Here is a 23,237-nt window from a genome sequence, read left to right on the forward strand (position 1 = left end):
CAGTTGTCCCAGAAGTGATGAGAAAACAAGAGGCGGCCCCTTGCAGAAAATGAGGAGACCATGAAAGCAAGATTGCATGGGGAAAGAGTGAGCCGTCCTAGAGCTCACTATCCGTCCCATCGTTTTCCAACTGCAAGTCATGGACAGTCTGTTGATAACGCACCTCCCTTTTTAACTTTGGCCAATAAGTTTTGTTTTCCACCAATATCTGGAATGATCTGCTTAGCATTGTCACCAGCCGGCTTTAAAACCTCTGGTGGCTTCCTGACCTTGTAGGGAAACAAACAAACCAGCTTCCAGGTATATTGGTCGTCTTTGCGTTCTCAGAAATACCCATCCTATCACCATCTTGCAGCCCGTGCACTTATCCTTTTATCTGGAATTCCAGGTCCCAGACATTCACGGGGCTGGTCACTTTTCATCTCGCATGCTGTTGTTAAGTCTCTAAGTCGTGTCTGACTCTTTGGGACCCCATGGACTGTAGCCCACCAGCCTCTTTGGTCCATGGGATTTTCCAGATAAGAATACTGGAGTGGGCTGCCGTTTCCTTCTCCAGGGGATCTTCCCAACACAGGGATAGAACCTGCTTCTCCTGTGTTAGCAGACGGGTTCTTTACCATTGAGCCACCAGAAAAACACTTCATCTTGCAGGTCTCAGCTCAAATGCCTCCTCCTCTGAGAGGCCCTTTACGTTAGTTTCTTGTTGCTGATGTAACAAATGATCACAAACTTAGTAGCATACAAGAGAAATTACTGTCTTACGGTTCTGGAGGTCAGATGTTCACAGTGTTGTCTCACTGGGCTAAAATCAAGGCACTGGCAGACAGGACTGAATTCCTTTTGGGAGCTCTCAGGGAGAATCCGTTTCTGAGCCTTTTTCATTCATTATCAGCATTCCTAGGCTCATGGCCCCTTCCTTCATCTTCAAAGCCATCAGCAGCCATGAAATTAAAAAACGCTTACTTCTTGGAAAGAAGGTTATGACCAACCTAGACATCATATTAAAAAGCAGAGACATTACTTTGCCAACAAAAGTCTGTCTAGTCAAGGCTATGGTTTTTCCAGTAGTCATGTATGGATGTGAGAGTTGGACTATAGAGAAAGCTGAGTGCCGAAGAACTGATGCTTTTGAATTGTGGTGTTGGAGAAGACTCTTGAGAGTCTCTTGGACTGGAAGGAGATCCAACCAGTCCATCCTAAAAGAAATCAGTCTTGGGTGTTCATTGGAAGGACTGATGTTGAAGCTGAAGCTGCAATACTTTGGCCACCTGATGTGAAGAGCTGACTCATTGGAAAAAACCTTGATGCTGGGAAAGATTGAGGGCAGGAAGAGAAGGGGACGACAGAGGAGGAGATGGTTGGATGGCATCACCGACTCGATGAACATGGGTTTGGGTGAACTCCAGGAGTTGGTGATGGACAGGGAAGCCTTGTGTGCTGAGGTTCGTGGGGTCGCAAAGAGTCGGACACGACTGAGTGACTGAACTGAACTGATTCCTAGGCTCACGGCTCCTTCCTTCATCTTCGAAACCATCAGCATAGCATCGTCCAGTCTCTCTCTCATTTTGACTCCCTACCCTGCTTCCTTCTTATAAGGGCCCTTTGGATAGTATTGGCCTCTCTCTCTCAAAATCCTTGGAGAAGGCAATGGCACCCCACTCCAGTACTCTTGCCTGGAAAATCCTATGGATGGAGGAGCCTGGTAGGCTGCAGTCCATGGGGTCGCCAAGAGTTGGACACGACTGAGCGACTTCACTTTCACTTTTCACTTTCCTGCACTGGAGAAGGAAATGGCAACCCACTTCAGTGTTCTTGCCTGGAGAATCCCAGGGATGGGGGAGCCTGACGGGCTGCTGTCTATGGGGTCGCACAGAGTTGGACACGACTGAAGTGACTTAGCAGCAACAGCAGCAACATCCTTTGCCATGTAAAGTCGTGAAGCTCCCCTGGTGGCTCAGACAGTAAAGAACCTGCCCGCAATGCTGGAGACCTGGGTTCGATTCCTGGGTCGTGAAGAACCCCTGAAGAAGGAAATGGCAGCACACTCCAGTATCCTTGCCTGGAGAATCTCATGGACAGAGGAGCCTGGTGTGCTTCATGCAGTCCGTGGGTCGCAAAGAGTCGGACACGACTGAGCAAACTAACACACACATGAAGTCACATATTCACAGATTCCAAGGATTAGGATGTGGGCACCTTGGGACGAAGGTGGGGGTGGCTACTGCTCCCCCACACCCTTCCGACCATCTGGTATAAATACGCCCCTCCCCCAACATTCCTTTTCTTCCCCCAGGCCTGTTCTCCTTTTACTCATATCACTTACACACTTATTAGAGTATAAAACGTGTTTGTCTATCTTTTCTGTTCTGCCCGCTGTAGTATCCGCAGCATGTGGACCCATTCCTGGCAGGAAATCGTCAGTTGATCAACATTTGTGAATAAACTGAAAAGCTGATCGAAGGAATCTCTGTTTCCTGCAGTCACGAAGATGACCCAACAGAGCAAACGGCAGTGCAGAGGGGCCAGTGACTTGTTCCTGGCCGCCCGGCCGTTCAAGGAAGAGACTACACACGGAGCCCGCTTCTCAGATGCTTTATTTCTGGGATCAAATCTGGGTCACAGCTGCAGGGAAGGTGGACTCTGGACTTGAGGAAGGAAGCACTGGGGAGACTGAGGTGCAGCCTTCTCCCTGGGTGTTATGGGGACTGAATTCAGGATCCGACCAGAAGGACTGGTCTCTCCACTGCCTGGGAAGGGGGATCTTGACTCCAGGTGGAGGGCGGCGCTGGAGGGATGAGCAACCTCAACATTTTAGGGAAGGAACTGGGGTCTGGAAGGGGACTTGTGGGGACGAGGGGAGTCCAGAATGCCCGGTCCAGGAATGAATCACGAATTGCACTTGATAGTGTCCTGGATCCACTTGGTGAAGCGACAGAGGTTGGTGTAGACGCCGGGTCTGTTCGGCTGGGCGCAGGGGAAGTCTCCCCAGGACACGAGGCCCTGCAGGGACCCGTTGCAGACCACGGGGCCCCCGGAATCACCCTGTGGAGGAGAGAGGGAGGCACAGAGAGGCAGCGATGCGGGGAGGTGGAGGGAGGGGGTCACACAGATGAGGAAGGCACCAGAGGGCGAGACACAGGTAAAGAGACACATGGAGAGCATATTACTCTTCCACCCCAAGCCCACCCTTCAGAAACCCCCTTTGTCCCTCTCTGGGCTTCCCAGGTGGCTCAGATGGTATAGAATCTGCGTGCAATGCAGGAGACCTGGGTTTGATTGCCTGGATCAGGAAGACCCCTTGGAGAAGGGAATGGCTACCCACTCCAGTATACTTGCCTGGAGAATCCCATGGACAGAGGAGCCTGGCGGGCTATAGTCCATGGGGTCGCAGAGAGTTGGACACGACTGAGAGACTAATACGGGCTGACCCTTTGTCCCGCTCTACCCAAAGCCCAACCTCTTTTCTGTCTGTCTCCCTCACGGCCTGTCTCTGTGTTTCCTTCTATTTCTTTCTCCCTCTTCCCTCCAACCTTGGAATACTGAGTTTCTCCTCCTGGACACGCCTTCCTTTCCCTTCCTCACTCTTTACCCATCCTCGACACCAATCCGCCTTGTACCTATACCTCACTTTTGCAGAGGAGCAGTTGTTAACCCCTGGGTGAAGCTTTTCCAGCCTGGCATTGCTAACATTCTGCAGGCTTGCTCAGTCAGGTAGTTGTGTCTGACTCTTTGCAATCCCATGGCCTGTGGCCCGCCAGGCTCTTCTGTCCATGACATTCTCCTGGCAAGAATACTGGAGTGGGTTGTTATTTCCTCCTCCAAGGGACCTTCCTGACTCAGGGATGGAACCTGTGTCCCCGGTGGCTTTTGCACCTGCAGGTGCATTCTTTACCACTGAGCCACGTGGGAAACCCACTGGGACCACAGTTCTTCACTGTGGGCGGCTGTCCTGTGCATTGTAAGACCTTTAGCAGCAGCCCTCCAGCCACTACACACCGGGAGCTCCCTCCCTCCCCAGACACATTGAGATGACCAAAAACATCTCCAGGCATTGTCACATGTTCCCCGGGGGTTCAGAATTGAGGATCTGCTCTCGTGGACTAATTTGGGTTGCCTGTGCTTAATTCCCTTAGCTCCCTGTAATTACCCTTCCTATAATAATACTCGGCATTTTTCCTGTCACTTCTTGTTTATATTTATGCAAAATCCCTCCGACCTGACTTCTTCTCGTATTATAATGCAGATGCTGTTTTCCAGGCAGAAAAAGCTCTGCTGCCCCAATCGCTAAATTTCCACTTTTTTGTGGTTTAATTTCTCTTTGTTTTTGTTCACTCTTTCTTAATATCCCTGTAGAGTTCCTTTCGCTCTGCAGTGAGTTAACTGCTCTGAGCCTTGGCTCCTTGTCTGTAAAACAGAGTTAATAATAATGGTTAAATGGGTTAATTGAGCTGATGCTTCTGAACCACTTAAAAAGAGTGTCTGGCAATTAATTAGCTCCTATTATTATAGTATTAGTATGATTGTTATTACTTCTTGCTTTTAGCGGCCACGCCCAGACCGCATTCGGGTATGAAAAAGCCACTTGAGGTTTAGGAAAAAAAAAAAAACCAAGGTACTACCCTTGGCTACAGAAAGGCTACGTATTTTACGATGTTGACATCTGGATACTGAGTGAAGTAAGACAGACAGAGAAGGAGTAACATCTCTTTTACGTGGAATCTTAAAAAGAAATGATACACGGGATCTAATTTACAAAACAGAAAGAGAGTCACAGGCTTAGAGAACAATTTTCGCATGCCAAGGGGAACGGATAGTTAGGGAGTTTGGGATGGACATGTACAGCTGCTCTGTTTCAAATGGATAACCAATAAGGACCTACTGGAGAGAATGCGGAACCCAATGTCATGTGGTAGCCTGGATGGGAGGGGAGTTTGGGGGGAGAATGGATACATGTATGTGTGTGACTGGGTCCCTTTGCTGTTCACCAGAAACGGTCACAACACTGTTGATTGGCTCCACCCCAATACAAAATTTAAAGCTTTCTTTTTTTTTTAAGATTTTGGTATCTGAATCAGATGTGCTTTCTTCTCATAAAAACCCCTCCATCCAGATGTGTGTGCTTCTAGTGTTAACTGGGAGCAGAGATTAAGCTGCTGGACCTGGGCAGTTCTTGCAATTGTTACATTCGTAAGATTTTTGGGGTAGGGGAGCTTTCCCCAGACATCAGAATGGGTCTGGAGTGCTGTCTGAGCCCACAGCTTACTAAACACCAGTATTACTGAACATACATCCTGCCAGCAGACAGCCTGTTAATTTACATTCCTCTAGAGGGAGGAGGGCTCCTTTGGAGGGGGGAGGTTTCCCAGGTGGCACTAGTGGTAAAGAACCCACCTGCCAAGTTCAGGAGACAAAAGAGATCCAGGTTTGATCCCTGGGTTGGGAAGATACCCTGGAGAAGGAAATGGCAAGCTACTCCATTATTCTTCGCCTGGAGAATCCCATGGACAGAGAAGCCTGGCGGGCTACAGTCCATGGGATCACACAGAGTCAGACTAGACTGAAGCAACTTAGCATGCATCCAGACCCTTTGGGGACCTGACTACAGGGAAGGGTCCTGAGCTGTAACATTAATTTCTGTCATCCTCAACAAATAGAGTGGCCATGAGAACATAAAGAAGCTGTGTCCTGGGAATCAAGAAGTATTTGCGGAACACTGGGTTCCACTCATCCTTCCACTCTCAACCTCTGTCCCCTAAACATGCTGGCTCTTTTTTTTTATTCTTTGAATCAGTAGAACTCCCTCCTGCCTCAGGGCCTTTGCACATGCTTTTCTTGCCATTAACTTGTGGAAGGCTGGCTCCCGTGTGTCATTCAGTCTCTGCTCAGATGTCACCTCTTCAAGGTCCTTCCAAAAACCCTTCCGTATGTCGCTCCTCCATCACTTGCTGTCATAAAACTACATTTTCTTCACGGTCCTTACCACTTTCTGAAATCACGCTGTTTATGCAGTTTCTTGACCATAGAATTGTTTTAAAAAATTTATTGACTACACCAATAACTTTGTGATCAATCTTGTCTATTAAATACTGCCTTTGAAAAAATACCCCTAGTTCCTGTTTGCCGTTTTTGAGATGTTTTACGAGCATCTGTCAGAAAACACTCCTACTACAGATTTTGTGGGGGTAAGACTCTTAAGACTGCACTTGCCTGAAAAGTGCCGACATAAATAAGACAAACCTGTGGTGTTTATCAGGGCTTCCCTGGTGGCTCAGATGGTAAAGAATCTGTCTGCCGTGCAGGTGACCCGGGTTCAATCCCTGGGTGGGGAAGATCCCCTGGAGGAGGGTGTGGCAGCCCACTCTAGGATTCTTGTCTGGGAAATCCCATAGACAGAGGAGCCTGGCAGGCTACATACAGCCCATGGGGTCGCAAAGAGTCAGACACGACTGAGCAACTGAACACACGTGACATATGTGACATATGTGGTACGAATGGGATGTGGGATCGTTTTTCTGGGCACACCCTGCCTGTCCATACAACACAAGCTTGATCTCCCCCTTGAGACGAGTGCTGTCTGACGCAGTGGCCACTAGCTAGCTACATGGTGTTCTTGAGCACTTGAGACATGGCTGGCCCCGACTGAGATATGCTGTCAGTGGGAAAGGACACACTGGTGCAAACAAGAAAAAAAAAAAAACAGGAAAAAGAAAAACCATTGAAAAACATCCACACTAGCTTTCAAAGACTTACTATGAGACTCAAAGGATGTAAAACACCTTATTCCTAATTCTTACATATTAATTACATTTTGAAATGGTGGTACTTAGGATACATAGGAGAAGGCAATGGCACCCCACTCCAGTACTCTTGCCTGGAAAATCCCATGGACAGAGGATGGTAGGCTGCAGTCCATGGGGTCGCAAAGAGTCTAAGCAACTTCACTTTCACTTTTCACTTTCAAGCGTTGGAGAAGGAAATAGCAACCCACTCCAGTGTTCTTGCCTGGAGAATCCCAGGAACGGTGGAGCCTGATGGGCTGCCGTCTATTGGGTCGCACAGAGTCAGACACAACTGAAGTGACTTCTCAGCAGCAGCAGCAGCAGCAGCAGGATACATGGGATGAAATAGGGTATATTATTATTGCACGTGGCCCACCAGGCTCCTCTGTCCATGGGATTCTCCAGGCAGGAATACTGGAGTGAGTTGCTATTTCCTTCTCCAGGGGATCTTCCCCACCCAGGGATCAAACTTTTGTCTCCTCACTGACAGGCGCATCTTTACCACTGAGCCACCATTATTATTATTATCGTCATTATCATTATTATTATTTGCTGGGTCTTCATTGCAGCACGTGGGCTTAGTTGTCCCTCAGCATGTGGGAGTTTATTTCCCGAACCAGGGATCAAACCCATGTCCCCTGCGATGCAAGGTAGATTCTCAACTACTGGGCCACCAGGGAAATCCCAAACTATATTATTAAAATAGTTAATTTCACCTGTTTGTTTTTACTATTTTTTTTTTTTTACATGTAACTATGGGTGAAAGCATTACTCATTCAGTTGTGTCTGACTGTCTGTGTGACCCCATGGACTGTATCCCATCAGGCTCCTCTGTCCATGGGAGTCTCCAGGCAAGAATACTGCGCTGGATTGCCATGCCTTCCTCCAGGGAATCTTCCTGACCCAGGGATTAAACCTGGGTCTCCTGCACTGGACGCAGATTCTTTACTGTCTGAGCCACCAGGGAAGCCCAGGAAGTTACATGTAATTACCGGAATGTTTAAAATTACCCGTAAGGCTCGCATGATGTTTTACTTGAAAGCGTTACTCCAGAATATGAGCTCTGTGGGAACAGAGGGTCTCACTGATTTGATCATCATGGGATCCCCAGGACACAGCAAGGTTCCAGGTACATAGGTGGTTTCGGTGTGTATCAGCTGAATGAATGGAGAAGTCTCCAGCCTTACCTGGCAAGAGTCTCTGCCCGCCTGGTCCCCAGCGCAGAACATGGTGTTATCTACTTGGTTTGGATAGGCCTTCTTGCACTGCTCGTCACTCAGCACCGTGATGTTCAGGCACTGGAGGGCTTTGGGGAAGGTAACTGTCGAAAAGAGAGACCGCAGAGTGGAGGCAGGTGGTGAGGAAGACGGGGGAGGGGCAGAGTGCTCAGAGATGGAGAAGGGGAGAAGGCAGACATAGGTAGGCATCGAGAGAGAGACCCGAACACTCACCCTGGGGACTGCTGGTTGTTCCCCAGCCAGACACCAGGCAGCTGGTCCCGGCAGTGGGACAACGGGAGGTGATGTTGATGGGCCTGACATACGGAGTCTCATGGATCCTTTTGTTCAGTTTGATGAGCATGAGGTCGTTGGAATGGCCGGGGTGGGAGTAGCCAGGGTGGGGGATGGATTTGATGCCCTGGAACAGCTGCTGCCCGGACTCGTACATGGGTGACAGCGAGTGGTGGCCAAGACGGATTCTGAAAAATCTGAGGAAGGTGGGTGCTGATCACCCCACCGACTCTGATCCCGACCCCCATATGCAATACCAAATCCCATGCCAAACCTACCCCCAACTTCACAGCCATCCTCAGTCCATCCCTGACACCATCTTTGCCTCCGACCCTTTGCCTAACCCTGCCCCAGTCACAATGGCAACGCATCTCCAGCCTGTCCCCAGCGCCAACTCTAATCCTTTCCCCACAGAAAGTGAAGTGAAAGTCGCTCAGTCGTGTCCGACTCTTTGCGACCCCATGGACTGTAGCCCACCAGGCTCCCCTGTCCATGGGATTCTCCAGGCCAGAATACTGGAATGGGTGGCCTTTCTCTTCTCCAGGGGGTCTTCCCAACCCAGGGATCAAACCCAGGTCTCCTGCATTGCAGGAGGATTCTTTACCAGTTGAGCCACAATGGAAGCCCCCCACAAAAACCATGAACAAATGCATTCTCAACCCCAAATACAGCCATCCTCAATCTCACATCTAACCATGCATGCTGTTGCTCAGTCATGTCCAACTATTTGCAGCCCCATGGACTGTAGCCCACCAGGCTCCTCTGTCCATGGGATTCTCCAGGCAAGAATACTGGCAGTGGGTTGCCATTTCCTCCTCCAGGGGATTTTCCCTACCCTGGGATCGAACCCGCATCTCCTGTGTCTCCTGCTTTGCATTCATAATCATCCAGCGCTTGCATTTCAAGCCTTAAATCCAGCTCATCCCTAATTCCCATCCCCTACCACAACCCCCTCCCAGTCTAACGTCATCCCCGCCCCACTCTCCTCCCCAGCTCCAGTCTAAATCCCATCCCCAACTCTGCCACCTCCTGCTCCCTCGACCCCATCCCATCCTCACCAGACCCCCACGCCCCTCCCCCAGCCCTCCTCTTGGAGCCCCCACTCACTGCTTGCGGCAGTGGGCAGCCGTGAGCAGCCACTGCGGGTCCACCAGCACGGCCCCACAGTAGAGCTTGTTGAATCTCACCAACAGCGCACCCTGCCACGGCTGGCTGTTCCTCTCGCAGTCGGTCCCATTCACAATGCGGCTGCTGCTGTCATCCGCCCGGGTGTCCTCCGTCGCCCCGGGCCTGAGGTCCTGGGTGCTCCCAGAGGGCCCCATGGCAGACGGGTCGTCGCAAGAAGCCACATCATTTGCAAGAACCGGGTCTGGGGGCGGAAAGTGGGCGTGATGGAGCTCGGGGGCGGGGCCAGTCGACGAATGAGGGGCGGGGCTAGGGCCCTAAGGGGTGGGGCCTAGTTTCCAAAAGTGAGGAAGTCAAGCCTTAGAGAGAGCCGGGTCTGGGCGTGTGTGGGCAGGGCCTGAGATGTGGATGGGGCTTGGAATCGATTTGGGCGAGGCCAAGGCCAGGGTCACGTGAAGGAGTGATTCTATAAAGAGTCCTGAGGTTGGAGGAAGAGGCCAGGGCTGGGTTCTAGGAACTGTGGCCAGGACTGGAGGTGGAACCTGGCCCAAGGAGATATACCCAAAGAAGCTGGGGCTTTCTTGGTGAAGGGGAACAGCCGGAGTGTGGACAAAGTCTGGACCAGGGGTATGGTTGAGGAAAAGGGGCAGAGCTAGGAAAAGTGCTCAGACTGGGGCAGGGGGAAAGGGTTCATCGGAGTGGGGCGGTGGAGAGCAGGGTTGTTTTGTGAATTCAAAAACACAAATGTGCACCCTTCTTCCTCACACAAACCTGCACGAAGAGACCCAGATACCTTACTCCATCACCGGTCATCCATCGCCTGTTCATCGCCTGTCTGTGACGGCTGTCACAGACATGCACACACACAGCGACATGAATCATCCCCACATGCAGCTCTGCCTCGTGGTGCACACGCTCCCCAAGTACACTCATTTCGGGGAGGCTGACACTTTTCCAGTGGTCATGTATGGATGTGAGAGTTGGACTATAAAGAAAGCTGAGAGCCGAAGAATCGATGCTTTTGAACTGTGGTGTTGGAGAAGATTCTTGAGAGGCCCTCGGACTGCAAGGAGATCCAACCAGTCCATCCTAAAGGAAATCAGTCCTGAATATTCACTGGAGCTGAATATTCATGCTGAAGCTGAAGCTTCAATATGTTGGCCACCTGTTGTGAAGAACTGACTTATTGGAATAGACCCTGATGCTGGGAAAGATTGAAGGTGGGAGAAGGGGACGACAGAGGATGAAATGGTTGGATGGTATCACCGAATTGATGGACATGAGTTTGCGTAAGCTCCAGGAATTGGTGATAGACAGGGAAGCCAGGTGTGCTGCAGTCCATGGGATTGCAAAGAGTCGGACACGACTGAGTGACTGAAATGAACTCACACGATCTCACTCACCCACACACAGTACCTTAGTGACCTGTATATATATATATTTACCCTGGGCACAGACATGTAGAGACTGCCCCTCACTTCTGCACACAGCACATTAGTATAGTGACAAGGTTAGACGGGCTCCGTGGACCAAGCATGACACAGGGCAAGTCACCTAGCCTCATTCACTGTCACACAGCCACTCTCTCATGGTGACAGCCTCTTCCGCACACTCGGTCTGTCACAGGAGGGATGGGAACTCCACACACACCACTGTGTGGTCACACATACAACCCCTATAAACACGCAGTCATGGGGACTTCCCTGGTGGTCCAGTGGCTAAGACTCCGAGCTCCCGATGCAGGGGGCCCAGGTTCGATCCTTGGTCAGGGAGCTAGATCCTACAAACACACGGCCACATACAGTCATCCATACATGGAGCCTTAATCAGCCACACAAAGTTGTTGTTGTTCAGTCACTCAATCGGGTCTGACTCTTTGTGACCCTATGGGCTGCAGCATGCCAGGCCTTCCTGTCTCTCACCCTCTCCTGAAGTGTGCCCAAGTTCATGTCCATTCCATCAATGATGCCATCCAGCCATCTCATCCTCTGTCATCCCCTTCTCCTCTTGCCCTGAATCTTTCCCAGCATCAGCGTCTTTTCCAATGAATTGGCTCTTCGCATCAGGTGACCAAAATACTGGAGCTTCAGCTTCAGCATCAGTCCTTCCAATGAGTGTTTCAGGGTTGATTTCCCTTAAGATCGACTGGTTTGATCTCCTTGCTGTCAAACCAGTGAGCAATACCTGTAGCCATCACAAAGAGAGCCACCCATAACCACCCATAACCTTGCACCCAGCCACAATCACACAATCACAGATGGCTACCTGAAGGCCCCTAGCCACACATTTTCACGGCGCCAAGCACTTTTGTCAGACACAATCCTGTGATGCAGGGACAGAAACCAGCTGGCATCCCTACAGCTGAACAGCCACACACAGCCACGCACGCAGTAGCACTCACAGCGCACACACAGCCACACACACAATCACTGAGACACACACATCATCTTAGATGCACACACACTCAGTCACACAATCACATGTACAGTCTCAAAGGGTAGTCCCACCTGTCACAGATAGTCACTTGATATGGGAAAAGGCAACACACACACACACTTACACTCACACACACACACACGCATGTACGTAGCAGTCCCACCGCCACACACAATCACAAATGCAGATTCGCAGTCACCCGACCCTGGGGCCATAACTAGTCACACGGAGTCCCCCTGGATCACAGAGTCCCTGACAGCTCCCCACCCCACCCCAGCACAGTTGGCCTGTGTGCACACACTGGGGTCCTGGTTACCTGTCGCCCCCAGAATCAGGGCTGCGATTAGTGCAGGGACCATCCAGGACCAGGGGGCTCCTGCTGCAGCCATGGTCTTTGCACCTGGTGGAGGTGGGTGGGGGAGAAGAGGGTGGGCAGGTGATTGGGGGACCACTTATCCCACCCCCATCTCCTTCTGCACCCTGTTGCTCAGAGCAGAGAGGGGCCATGAGCACGTGGTCCACCCAGAGTGCTGAGTTGAGGCTGGGGGAAATTCTAGACTTCGGAGCATCCTCCCGTCTCCGGTCTCCAAGCGAGGATGGACATGGGATGGAGAGAGGACCAGGACTCATCCTTCCCAGACCAGAGCCCACGCGAAGCCGTCTCTGCGTCCCTTCGCCCCTCCCCAGGGCTCACCTGCCGCGTCCCCCAGGTGGGGGCTGGGGGGTGGGGACCCGGCTCCCGGCTCAGCCGCAGACTCTCAGGCCGCCGCCGCCGCCGCCGCGGTCCTGCAGCCGCCACCTCCTCCTCGGCTCCTGGCACCGGCCTGGGTTATAACCACCTACTGATCCCCGGGGCGCATTCCCGGGTAGTGAGGCGCCCTACCGGGCTTTAGCAACCACTCCTCCGGCCTTCCCCCCACCTCCGCCCCCAGAGCATCCCCCCCCACCCAGTCCCGAAAGCCACTGCCTACCTCCCTGGCCCCGGGATGGGGAGGGGTCTCCAGAGTTTTGGCCCCGGGGCCTCCCCGAGCCTCAAACCCAGCGCCTCGCCCTCTCGGAGGCGCGCTGGGCTCGGTTTTCCGTCTTCCCTGCGCCTTCTCTCGTTCGGCTTCCCCTGCCCTCCTCCCTCTGCTCTAGGCTGCTCTCTGTGTTCCGCTTGCCTTGGAATCTTTCTGAGTCCCTTTCAGTATTAAGGTGCCCAACCAGTGTCCCTTTCTGCTTCATTTCGTACAGCTTTATTGAGGTATGACTGAGCTACGATAAAATGCTCATGTTCAATATGTACAACGTGATGCGTTCTGACCCACATTCATCCAACCATCACCCCAACCAGGATAACAAATGTATCCATCACCTCCAGAATTTGTTCATGCCCCTGTATGTGTTTCTGTGCTTCTCAATTAACGTCTCTTTCTCCACATCCTGGGCCTCTTTCTGTATCTTTTCTGTTACCTCTCTCTTTTCTGACTCTACCCTTCCCTGTCTCCTATCTCTGTTTCTGTCTCTGCATCTTCATCTTCTTCCCCTTCATCTTTTTCTTTCCCTCCTTCCCTCTCTCTCTCTCTGTTATTGAGTGTGTATATCTCCGCATCTCTCTGTCCCTCTGTCTCCCTCGCTGTCCATCTGGGGCCAGGAAGACTCCGGCCATGTTACTGAGGGACCCCCTCAACGCCTCCTCCTGACCCGCATCCAGGACCTGGTGCCTTGGGGGCAGAAAGGGGCAGGGATCTGGTCTAGGGGCCCCCGCAGATGCCTTCCACAGACTGCTGCCTACAGCCAGGTGTGGGTGAGAGTTGGGCAGGGCCACCTGCCAATGGGGAAGGAAGCCAAGAGGCTGGGAGAAGGGGTGGGTGGCTCCTGGCCCCTCAGGAAATGGGGCGCTGGGTGGGGACCCGAAGGGTGCCTACTCCCTCCCTGGTTCCAGGCCATCCGGGGCTGCCTCTCCTGGCCTCTTACCATCTGGGCTCTTTCGGTCTGCCCCCCAGCTCTCTGCATCTGTCTTTAACTGTGCCTCCGAGTCTCTGTCTCTGCCAAGGACTCATCCAACACCTACTTCCTGAGCACCTACTGTGTGCCAACTCAGGTCTCTCTGTGAACAAAACCAGACAAGGGCGTCTGGAGATGCTGCTTTTGCAGAGCTCACGTTCCTTGAGCTGTCTTGTCCACCTCTGTAATCCAGAACCGTTGACTGGGAGGATTTAGAGCCCGAGGCTGGTTTCAGTGTGTAGGGGAAAAAAAAGTCAAAACAGAAGAGTCTGAGGCTGATTTTGCCTATTGCAATGCGTTAACATGACAAATCCTGCATCCTACTTCTTTCTTAGTCTCTAGCTTAGCTCACTCACCTTTTTAATTCCAAATTCCAGAAAGGTTTTTTGTTTGTTTGCTTTGGTTTGGGGGGAGTTCTTTTTTTGCATTTTAATTTATTATTGAAGTAGAGTTGATTTACCATGTTGTGCTAATTTCAAATTTTGCCTTGATAAAATTTCACCTTTGGTTCTTGAGACATCTGAGTGTGCTTTTTCTCAGCTCTAAATATCTTTAGGATCTAGAGACCGTCTGGAATGACCACTCCGATGATTTCTGACATCATTCTACTCTGCAGGGCAAAACTAAGGTTGCCATTCATGTTGGCGAAACAAATGGACCGTGGTCTCTGACCCTCCCTCTGATCCTAACTTCTGCTCCAAACTTCAGCTCCCATATTGGACCCTCGTTTCCGTTTCTCTGGGGACCCACTTACTGCTCCGTTCAGCTTTCCGGGAGGATTGCTGGCTTAGATGGCCTTTTGTCTTTCTCAGAGCTCATGCAGTGGGACTAAGTGAGGAGGGTCTTTCTGAGGACAGGGCGTGAACGTCAGTGTGGGGTCGTGCGCAGTGCCTGCGGGTGGAAGAAGCCCAGCAGGCACATGCAAGCCTGGGTCTTCACCCAGTTCTGCCTGTCTGCTCCCGTCATTTGGGGGGAGCGTCTCTGGTCTCTCCACTTCCCTGCCCATCCCCCTCCTCTCCCCTCAACTGGACTGCCGCGCAATCTTTCACATATCTGCCTCCCGATCCTGTCTGTCCTTTTCTCAAGGCCCTCAGGATCAAGGTCAAGTTATTCCACCTGGCACTCAGGACCCAGCGCCATCTTCCACTGACCTACATTCCCAGCCCCATCACCCACTTCTCCAGCCTCAAACCCCAGCCCCCACCATCCTGGATAATTTACCATGTCAAGGACGCATCGGAAGTTCTCACCGCTGCCTCCCTGCCCCGCCCAGATTTTTCTACAGGTCGTTAGCATCCTGAGAATGCTCCCGACCCAAGCACCTCCATACTGCATACTCAAATTCAGCCTCCCTTCTCCAGCCCTCCCAGCCCCAGCCCCTGCTCACCCTGCGTCATCTCTCCTTTCTGGTCCATCCTGCATGTGGTTCCAGAGCTGCTTGTACTCACACTCTTTCCATGGCTCCCCACTACCCTCAGGAGAAGCCCCAGACTCCCAACCTGGGGTCTGAGGTCCTTTGGGATCTGGTCCCTGCGTTCTCCTCTCATCTCCCATCACTCTCATCCACTCACAGTGGCCTCCCAGCCCTCTTATCTCCCTGCTTATGCTGCTACAAGGGGAGTTTAGTGGAGAAAGCCACCTTCGGGCAGGGCTGGCACAAGGTGGAGGAATCAAGGACATCTCCCCTGAGGGGGAGGAAGATCAAGTTGGGTTGTGAAAGAGAACTAAGGATATCCGAGCTTCAGAGGGGCAGATGAGGCATAAAAGCAAAAAAACACCACAAATAATAAATTTCACTCTTTTATTGTTCACATGGGTGTGCCAGGCACTGTTGTTTGTGTTTCACACTTATACAACCTTCAGTCTCCCCCACCACAGCCACTGCCTTATGAGGCATGTATGATTCTTGTCCTCATTTTTACAGGGGAGAAAACCTACACAGTGAAGGAAGGCAGTTCCTGTGGGTACACGGCTAGCAAGTGGGGGAGCTGGGACCCCCCAACTCGACTTTGGCCAGACAAGAGACCACTTCTCTGTAGGAAGAAATTGAGCCCATGGGGTCATCAAGGGAGGGAGAGATCACTGGAAGGGAATTGTTTGTATTCTGTTAGCGGCGGGGGTAAGACCTTAGCCCGTGTCCACCATCCCACCTAGTGATGAGAGGGTGGGGCCTGGGTAGCATCAGGAAGGGTTTGCACTGTGGTGTCACGGCTTTTTATTAAGCATTAGGATCGGGTGTGGGGAGGAGAGGGGGAAGAGGTCAAGAGGTGGAGGTCACAGGTCAGGATCAGTTGGCCTGAATGACTCTTTGGATCCAGTGACCGTATCTGCAGACATCAGTGTAGACGCCCGGCTTCTCCTTGGAGCCGCAGGGGACATTACCCCAAGACACGAGGCCTCGGAGGCGGTCGCCACACACCAGCGGACCGCCGGAGTCGCCCTGTGGGTGAAGAGGGGGACAGAGTCAGACACAGACCCTCAGGAGAAAGAAAAAGAGATGGCGACTTCCCTGGGGGTACAGTCGACCAGGAATCCTCCTGTGCAGGGGATGCGGGTGCGATCCCTGTTCTGGGAAGAGTCCATGTGCCACGGAGCCGCTAAGGCTCTGCTGCAACTAGTGAGCCTGCGTGCCACCACTCCTGAAGCCTGTGTGCCCAGAGTCCGTGCTCCATAGCGAGAGAAGCCACCGCAATAAAAAGCCCGTCCACAATGAGAGAGCAGCCCCCGCTCACTGCAACTAGAGAAAGACCCAACGAAGACCCAGCGCAACCACAAACAAATAAATAACTTTAAAAATCTACTCTAAAAAAAAAAGAAAGAAAAACAGACAGAAGGAGACACAGAGAGACATACAGGGGGGCGGGGGGGGGGGGGGCGGGGAAGATACTCAGAGATGGAGAGAATGACTCATATACAAAGAAAGAGAGACAGACAGACACAAAGTCACAGTCAGGGGAATAGAGACTGAGGGAGACTCAGAAACACAGACATCTCTAAAGGGAGGATGGACAGTCTCAGAATTGCGACTTCTCTTCCTGCCCTTTCCTTGCATCCAAGTCACTGGGCATCACCTTTCTCTAGCTTTGTCTCCTTCTCCCTCTTGGGTGGTCTCTGCAGATCCTCCGATGCAGAGGGGTCAGTTTGGGCATTGGAAGGAGAGATCCAATGGACGATGTGGCAGGAACCCAAGTTAAAGGTATTTGGGAGAGAGGATGGGGCCCCTTTGTCCCTGGCTAGGGTCTCCCTTCTGCACAGCTCGGCTGTTTCGAAGCAGGATGGCGGGGGCTCTGTTGGAGGAGGGACAGTCTCCTGGCACCATCTGCCTCCTGACTGTGTCTCTCTGGTTCTTGATCTCTTCATCTCCATCCTTGTCTCTGCACTTCCTGTCTCTGTTAATTGGCTTTTTGTCTCTGCCTGTCCCTGTCTGTGTTTCTGTGTATGGAATTGAATCTCTCTCTCTCTTTTCATGCCTCTGATTCTCACCCAACCTGGCTCTATGTGTGTCTGTCCCTTCCATTTGGTCTATGTGTCTGTCTCTTCCTGCCTGTTTACGTCCTTGGCCTTGTAGCCAACGGGTCCCGGCGTCCTCACCTGGCAGGAGTCCTTCCCATGCTTCTCATCCCCGGCACACACCATGTTTTGGGTGATCTGGCCAGGGTAGGCATGATCACACTCCTCACGGGACACTAGGTGGATGTACGCACACTGGATGGTGTTGGGGTATTCACCTGCAAAGAAAGATGGGCCATGATTACTTCACAGTCCACCCTTCTCATTGATCCTCCAACATCTATAAATCCTCCCTCCCCTAATGGTTCCTATTTCCCACTGGTTCCGTTATTCCTGTTTGTCACTCATTCTCAACACCCACTTCCACTGCCTGACTCCTGATTGGTCCTTCTTTCCATCACTCTTCCCTCCCATTGGCCTGTCTTCCTCACTAATTACCCCTTCTCTCAGTCAGGTTAGTCGCTCAGTCATGTCTGACTATTTGCAACCCCATGGACTGCAGCATGCCAGGCTTCCCTGTCCATCACCAACTCCCGGAGCATGCTCAAACTCATGTGCATTGAGCCAGTAATGCCATCCAACCATCTCATCCTCTGTCATCCCCTTCTTCTCCTGCCTTCAGTCTTTCCCAGCATCAGGGTCTTTTTCAGTGAGTCAGTTCTTCACATCACATGGTGAAAGCATTGGGGCTTCAGCTTCAGCATCAGTCCTTCCAATGAATATTCAGGATTGATTGCCTTTAGAATTGACTGGTTTGATCTACTTGAAGCCCAAGGCATTCTTAAGAGTCTTTTCCAGCACTACAGTTCAGTCTTATTTCCTATTGGTTTTTCCTTTCTCTTAGGTCCCGCCTCCACTTGTCACTTTTCCACTGGCCCCGCCTTCTTCAGTATTCTCTTCCTCTATTAGTTGCTCCTCTGTTATAGCCCTTCCTCCTTCACTGGACCTGTTCTCCCATTGGCTCATCCTGATTGGTCACCACTTGACTGTGTGCCTTTCCTAACTGGTCCCTTCCTTCCTCGTTAGTTCTCCCTTCCTATTGGCCCTTCATCCAAAGCTGTGCTCCCTCATTGGTCGTTTCCTAAATGGCCTCGTGTTCCCCTGTTGATTCCCCCTTCTTTTTTGGCTCTTCATTCACAGGCCCACCCTCCATGGTTCCTGCTGATCTATTGGGTTTATTTCTGCCTCTAGTCCTTTATCTACTGACCCCTCTTGACCTTTGACTCTTCTCTCCTCCACCATCAGTTTTCTCTACACTGTTCGCTTTCTTGATCAACATCCTTCAGCTGGCTTCCCTGCTTTATTGATCTCTCTTCTTCCATTAGTCCCTCCTCTGTTTATCCTTTCTTGATCATCCTGATCAGTCCTTTTTGACACTTGGCCCCCTTCCTGATTGATATCTCCACACGGACCTTCCCTCCTCATTGACCCTTCATGGCATGTCCCACAACTCCATTTCAACCAGCTGTTGGTCTGCTCTCTTCGCTGACTGTTCACTTGTTAGCCCAGCTCTCATATTTGCCCTCCCTCCCCATTGAACTTTCACCCACTGATTCACTCTCCCACTGACTCTCACCATGAACAACCACCCCCCCCCCCCCCCCATCACGACCCATCACCCAGTGATGACAGGTCACTGCATCATTCTCCCCCTACTGACCGTCTGCCATCTTGCCCCAGCCTAGGATGTGGCAGCTGGTGTGGTTGGCTGAGCAGTCTCTTTCCAGGGCCAGAGGCTGGATATGTTCAGAGAACCTGGCCGGCCGTGACAGACGCAGCAGCATGATGTCCTGGTCGTGGGTGGCAGCATTGTAGCCCGGGTGGACCACGGTCCGGATGACAGAGCTCTCCTCCTGGAAAAACTCCCTTTGCTGAAGGTTGTGCTTCCCCAGGTAGACCTGCAGATTCCTGGGAAAGGAAAGGGTGGGGTCTCACCTGGAGCCCTTTGGACTGCAGCTGAGACTCCGGAGGGGGCTACGGTGGGAGGTGGGGTAGCCTGGTGCACCATGAACCATCTGGCCTGCTGCTTGCCTCACAGTCTTCCCAGCTCAGCAAATGACAAATCCATCCTTTCAGAATAACCCTGGAGGCTATTTGCGACCCTTTATGTGTTGCTTCACATCCAAGCTGTCCAGAAATCTTTTTGTCTCACCAAAGCATATCCAGAATCTGACCACTTCTCTCCTCCCCCACTGCTACCATCTTGGTCTGAGCCACCATAATCTCTTACCTGGACTGCAGCCTCACTGGACTCCTGGTTTCTACCTTTGGTCCTCTCTAGTCTGTCTTCCACAAAGCAGCCAGGGCTATTTTAACAATACAAGCCAGCCATGTACTTCCTGTGCTCAGCACCCTCCCATGACTCCCATCTTGCTCAGAATAAAGGCCAAAATGCCCACTGTGGTCCATAAAGTTCTGCACAATCCGTCCCCATTATCCATCAGCTGTGTCCCACTCTCGTTCTCTTTCTGCTCCAGCCACACAGGCTTCCCGGCCTTTCCTTGGACACAATAGTCATCCTCTCACCCCAGGACCTTTGCACTGGTTGTTCCACCTGCCAGCAACTCTTTCTCCCAGATACCTGCATGCCTCACTCCCTCACCTCCTTCAAATGTCACCTTCTCAGTGCAGCCTTCCCTGGAGACTCAATCACAGGGCAAATATTCAGACTTCCCTGGTGGTCCGGGGGTTAAGAATTCATCTGCCAGTGCAGGGGACACGGGTTCGATCCCTGGTCTGGGAAGATCCTACATGCTGCGGAGCGACCAAGCCCATGCACCACAATTACTGAGCCCACAGCCACAACTAACATCTGAAGCCCTCACGCAGCACAGCCTGTGCTCTGCAACAAGAGAAATGATGGCAGTGAGAAGCCTTCCCACCGCAGCTAGAAAGTAGCTCTCACTTGTGCAGCAATGAGGACTCAGTACGGCCAAAAATAAAAAAACATATATATTATTTTTTTAAAAGATGAGATTTTTGTTTTAGTCAGATATATCCTCCTTAGCACCTAGACCAGGGGCTGGCCTATGACAGACATTGAAAAAATATTTGTGAAATGGATCAAAGCGTTGCTCCCTTGCTCAGAAATTTTCTGTAGTTCCCTATTACCCTCAGAATAAAGCTCACGTGCCTAATCCCACTATTCTCTGACCATCAGTGAACCGGTCATTTTCCTTAGAACTCTCTTCAGACTGTTGCCACCTCAGGTCTTTGGGCCTTCATTTCTTCCACCCGGGATGTTCAGCCTGCTTCTTCATTTGATTCCCCTTTCCCGTTCATTTTCTGTGCCTCAGCTTAAATTCTATCTCATCAGAAAGTCCTTCCTGATACCCTCTTCGGTCTAAAGCAGGTACTTCTGTTCTTTTCTCTCATGGAGCCACCCCTGTTTTTCCCTTTCATTGGGCTTAGAGTAATTTGTGATTATATATTTCTTTTTTGTCTTCCCCCAAGGATTCGACAACTGTCTTACGGTGCCTTTCTACTCCAGCATTCCGAAGGGCAGAGACTCTGGGTAGCTTGCTCCATCTTTGCTGAGGCCCCATGGTCCAGCTCAAATCTTGCATTTGTGGCTGCCCTTGGTCAATGTGCACTGAATGAATGAATGAGGATGGTGAGAGTGAAGCCAGGTTTCCCTGTGTTTGGGGGAGACCACCCTGGAGGTCCTTGAGTCCTCGACCTTGCAAGGGGGGAGACAGGTCTCCCCCTGATGCCACTGGGGCACGACACCTCTTGGTTTATCACTTGTTACTTCTCTGAGCTTCAGCTTCTACATCTGCAAAATGGGTCTGAAAAGTCTGTTACTGGGGTTCCTTGATGGCCTAGATGGTAAAGTGTCTGCCTGCAATGCGGGAGACCTGGGTTTGATCCCTGGGTCAGGAAGATCCCCTGGAGAAGGAAGTGGCAACCCACTTCAGTATTCTTGCCTGGAAAATTCCATGGATGGAAAAGCCTTGTAGGCTACAGTCCACTGGGTCGCAGAGTCGGACACGACTGAGCGACTTCAATTTCTTTCTCTCTTTCACTGTGCGGGATTCCGTGTGCCTAACTAGACGCATGGTCCATAGTTAGCACTGAAAAAAATGGAGGCTGTTGTTCCTCTAACTACTGATTATTAGCGCCCTGAGGATTGGTCCTGGGCCTGTGGTTGTTTAGTTGCTAAGTCGTGTCTGACTCTTACGACTCCATGGACTGTGTAGCCCGCCAGGCTCCTCCGTCAACGGGATTCTCCAGGAATGAATGCTGGAACGGGTTACATTTCCTTCTCCAGGGGATGTTTCTGAGCCAGGGATTGAACCCGTGTCTCTTGCGTCTCTTGCACTGGCAGGCGGGCTCTTTACCACTAGTGCCACCTGGGCAGCCCTTTCCAGGGTGCTCCTAAAACTGTAAACCAGAACTTGCTGCTTCCCTGATGAAAACCCTAGGCGGCTTCCCCCTGCACTTGGAGTTAAATCCACCCCTCCCTACAGGGCCCGGTAAGGTCCTCCTTCCCCATTTAGAAGGTCGGTTTATTAAAGCAGCAGTTTTGCTTGTTTTCGTTACTGCTCTGTCCGCGCCCCCCCCCCCCCCCATCCCCATCCCAGGGCCCCAGACACTGCCTGGCACGGATACTGTACTCAATTAAATACTGGCCAGTTGAGCTGCTGTCTATGGGGTCACACAGAGCCGGACACAACTGAAGCAACTTAGCAGCAGCAGCAGCAGCAGCAGTAGTTGAGCCTGGTTATCAGACAGCGTCATGACATGGGAGTCATGCAATTCTGCAAGAACCCCGCAGGACCTAGCGGCAGCGAGGACACTCACGGTTTTTTGCAGTGGGCAGCGGTGAGGACCCACAGTGGGTGAATGAGGACGCCTCCGCAGAGCAAGTGGCCCGACGTGTAGAGGGCAGCTTGGTAGGGGTGAGACGTCTGCTCACAGGGTCCACCGTGGAGCACCTTATTCTGCTCCTCTGCTTGGGCTGAGGGAGGGTCTGAGTGAGAGGGGAGGTCTGGAGGTGTCGGCAACAGCCCCCCAAGCTGAACCCCATTGCTGCCTTGATCATCAACTTCATCTCCATCCCCACCGCCAGAGCCAAACCCATCCCTAAACTTTCCTGTCTTTAAACCTGTGCGTGCCTGCTAAGTCGCTTCAGTTGTGTCTGACTCTTTGCAACCCCATGGACTATAGCGCACCAGGCTCCTCTGTCCTTGGGATTCTCCAGGTGAGAATACTGGAGTGGGTTGCCCCACCCTCTTCCAGGGGGTCTTCCTGACCCAGGAACCAAAGCTGTGTCTCTTATGTCTCCTGCATTGGCAGGCAAGTTCTCTACCACTAGCGGCCACCTGGGAAGCTCATCTTTAAACCCACCTCCGACCAATTTCCCCATGTCCCAAACCAACCTCAACCTCTTCCCCATCTTGAAGCCCACTTCCTACCCCTTCCCCACCTGCATCCCTCATCCCTAACTTAAACTCCCCAATGTCTTCCTCATTCTAAGCCCCCTCCCCGGCATCTCTTCCCCCATCAACCACCCCCTAGCCCCCGCCCAAACTGACTCCCTCACACCACTGCCCTTTTGCCCACCTGCAGCGACCAGAACCAGCGCTATGACCAGCATCTTCACGGCCATTCCTGAGAAGGGAAGCCAAATGCTGCATTAGTCCCAGCCTCAGAGTTCGCCCAGGCTCCTCCCTCCCCATCCTCCCCATCCTCCCAGCTAGCCATGCTCTTCTGACCCTTGGCTTCCGTCCTTCCCATTTAGCCTCCCTGTTTCTTATCTTCCCAACCCTCGCCTTCCATCTGAGGGTCCCACGAAGGCGGGTGCCAGGAGGCCCCAGGACCTGCTCTTCACTCTGCCCTTCTCCTTATGTTTCTACACTCGTTCTGTTTCTCCTCTTGGCTCTAGTTC

At 51.9% G+C, this 23,237-nt stretch overlaps 2 protein-coding genes across 2 annotated transcripts; both read right to left on the minus strand.

Annotated features, from left to right (window-relative positions):
• Nucleotides 1–2,886: 2,886 nt before the first annotated feature.
• KLK5 (kallikrein related peptidase 5) lies at nt 2,887–12,240 on the minus strand. Its single transcript, XM_052656108.1, has 5 exons — nt 12,168–12,240; nt 9,398–9,659; nt 8,231–8,487; nt 7,967–8,100; nt 2,887–3,042 (listed from the first exon to the last, which is right to left on the minus strand). The coding sequence occupies exons 1-5, from the start codon at nt 12,238–12,240 to the stop codon at nt 2,887–2,889; spliced, it is 882 nt and encodes a 293-aa protein (XP_052512068.1).
• A 3,884-nt stretch (nt 12,241–16,124) lies between these two features.
• Nucleotides 16,125–22,946, minus strand: KLK6 (kallikrein related peptidase 6). The gene is made up of 5 exons (XM_052656124.1): nt 22,913–22,946; nt 22,151–22,319; nt 19,008–19,255; nt 17,429–17,565; nt 16,125–16,277 (listed from the first exon to the last, which is right to left on the minus strand). The coding sequence occupies exons 1-5, from the start codon at nt 22,944–22,946 to the stop codon at nt 16,125–16,127; spliced, it is 741 nt and encodes a 246-aa protein (XP_052512084.1).
• Between the last annotated feature and the right edge of the window lie 291 nt (nt 22,947–23,237).

The sequence above is a fragment of the Budorcas taxicolor genome, chromosome 18, assembly GCF_023091745.1.
Source record: "Budorcas taxicolor isolate Tak-1 chromosome 18, Takin1.1, whole genome shotgun sequence".
Classification (NCBI taxonomy): Eukaryota; Metazoa; Chordata; class Mammalia; order Artiodactyla; family Bovidae; genus Budorcas; species Budorcas taxicolor.

Bases quoted from the DNA above. Each gene is read 5' to 3' on its own strand.
- KLK5 (XM_052656108.1), bottom strand. From the start codon at position 12,240: ATGGCTGCAGCAGGAGCCCCCTGGTCCTGGATGGTCCCTGCACTAATC. The intron at 8,488-9,397 runs GTGAGTGGGGGC...CACCTTCCTCAG, and splicing joins GCTGCCCACTGCCGCAAGCA to ATTTTTCAGAATCCGTCTTG. The intron at 8,101-8,230 runs GTGAGTGTTCGG...TCTTTTCGACAG, and splicing joins AACAACCAGCAGTCCCCAGG to TTACCTTCCCCAAAGCCCTC.
- KLK6 (XM_052656124.1), bottom strand. From the start codon at position 22,946: ATGCTGGTCATAGCGCTGGTTCTGGTCGCTGCAG. The intron at 22,320-22,912 runs GTGGGCAAAAGG...CCTCTCACTCAG, and splicing joins GCTGGTTCTGGTCGCTGCAG to ACCCTCCCTCAGCCCAAGCA. The intron at 16,278-17,428 runs GTGAGGACGCCG...CTTCACCCACAG, and splicing joins ATGGGAAGGACTCCTGCCAG to GGCGACTCCGGCGGTCCGCT.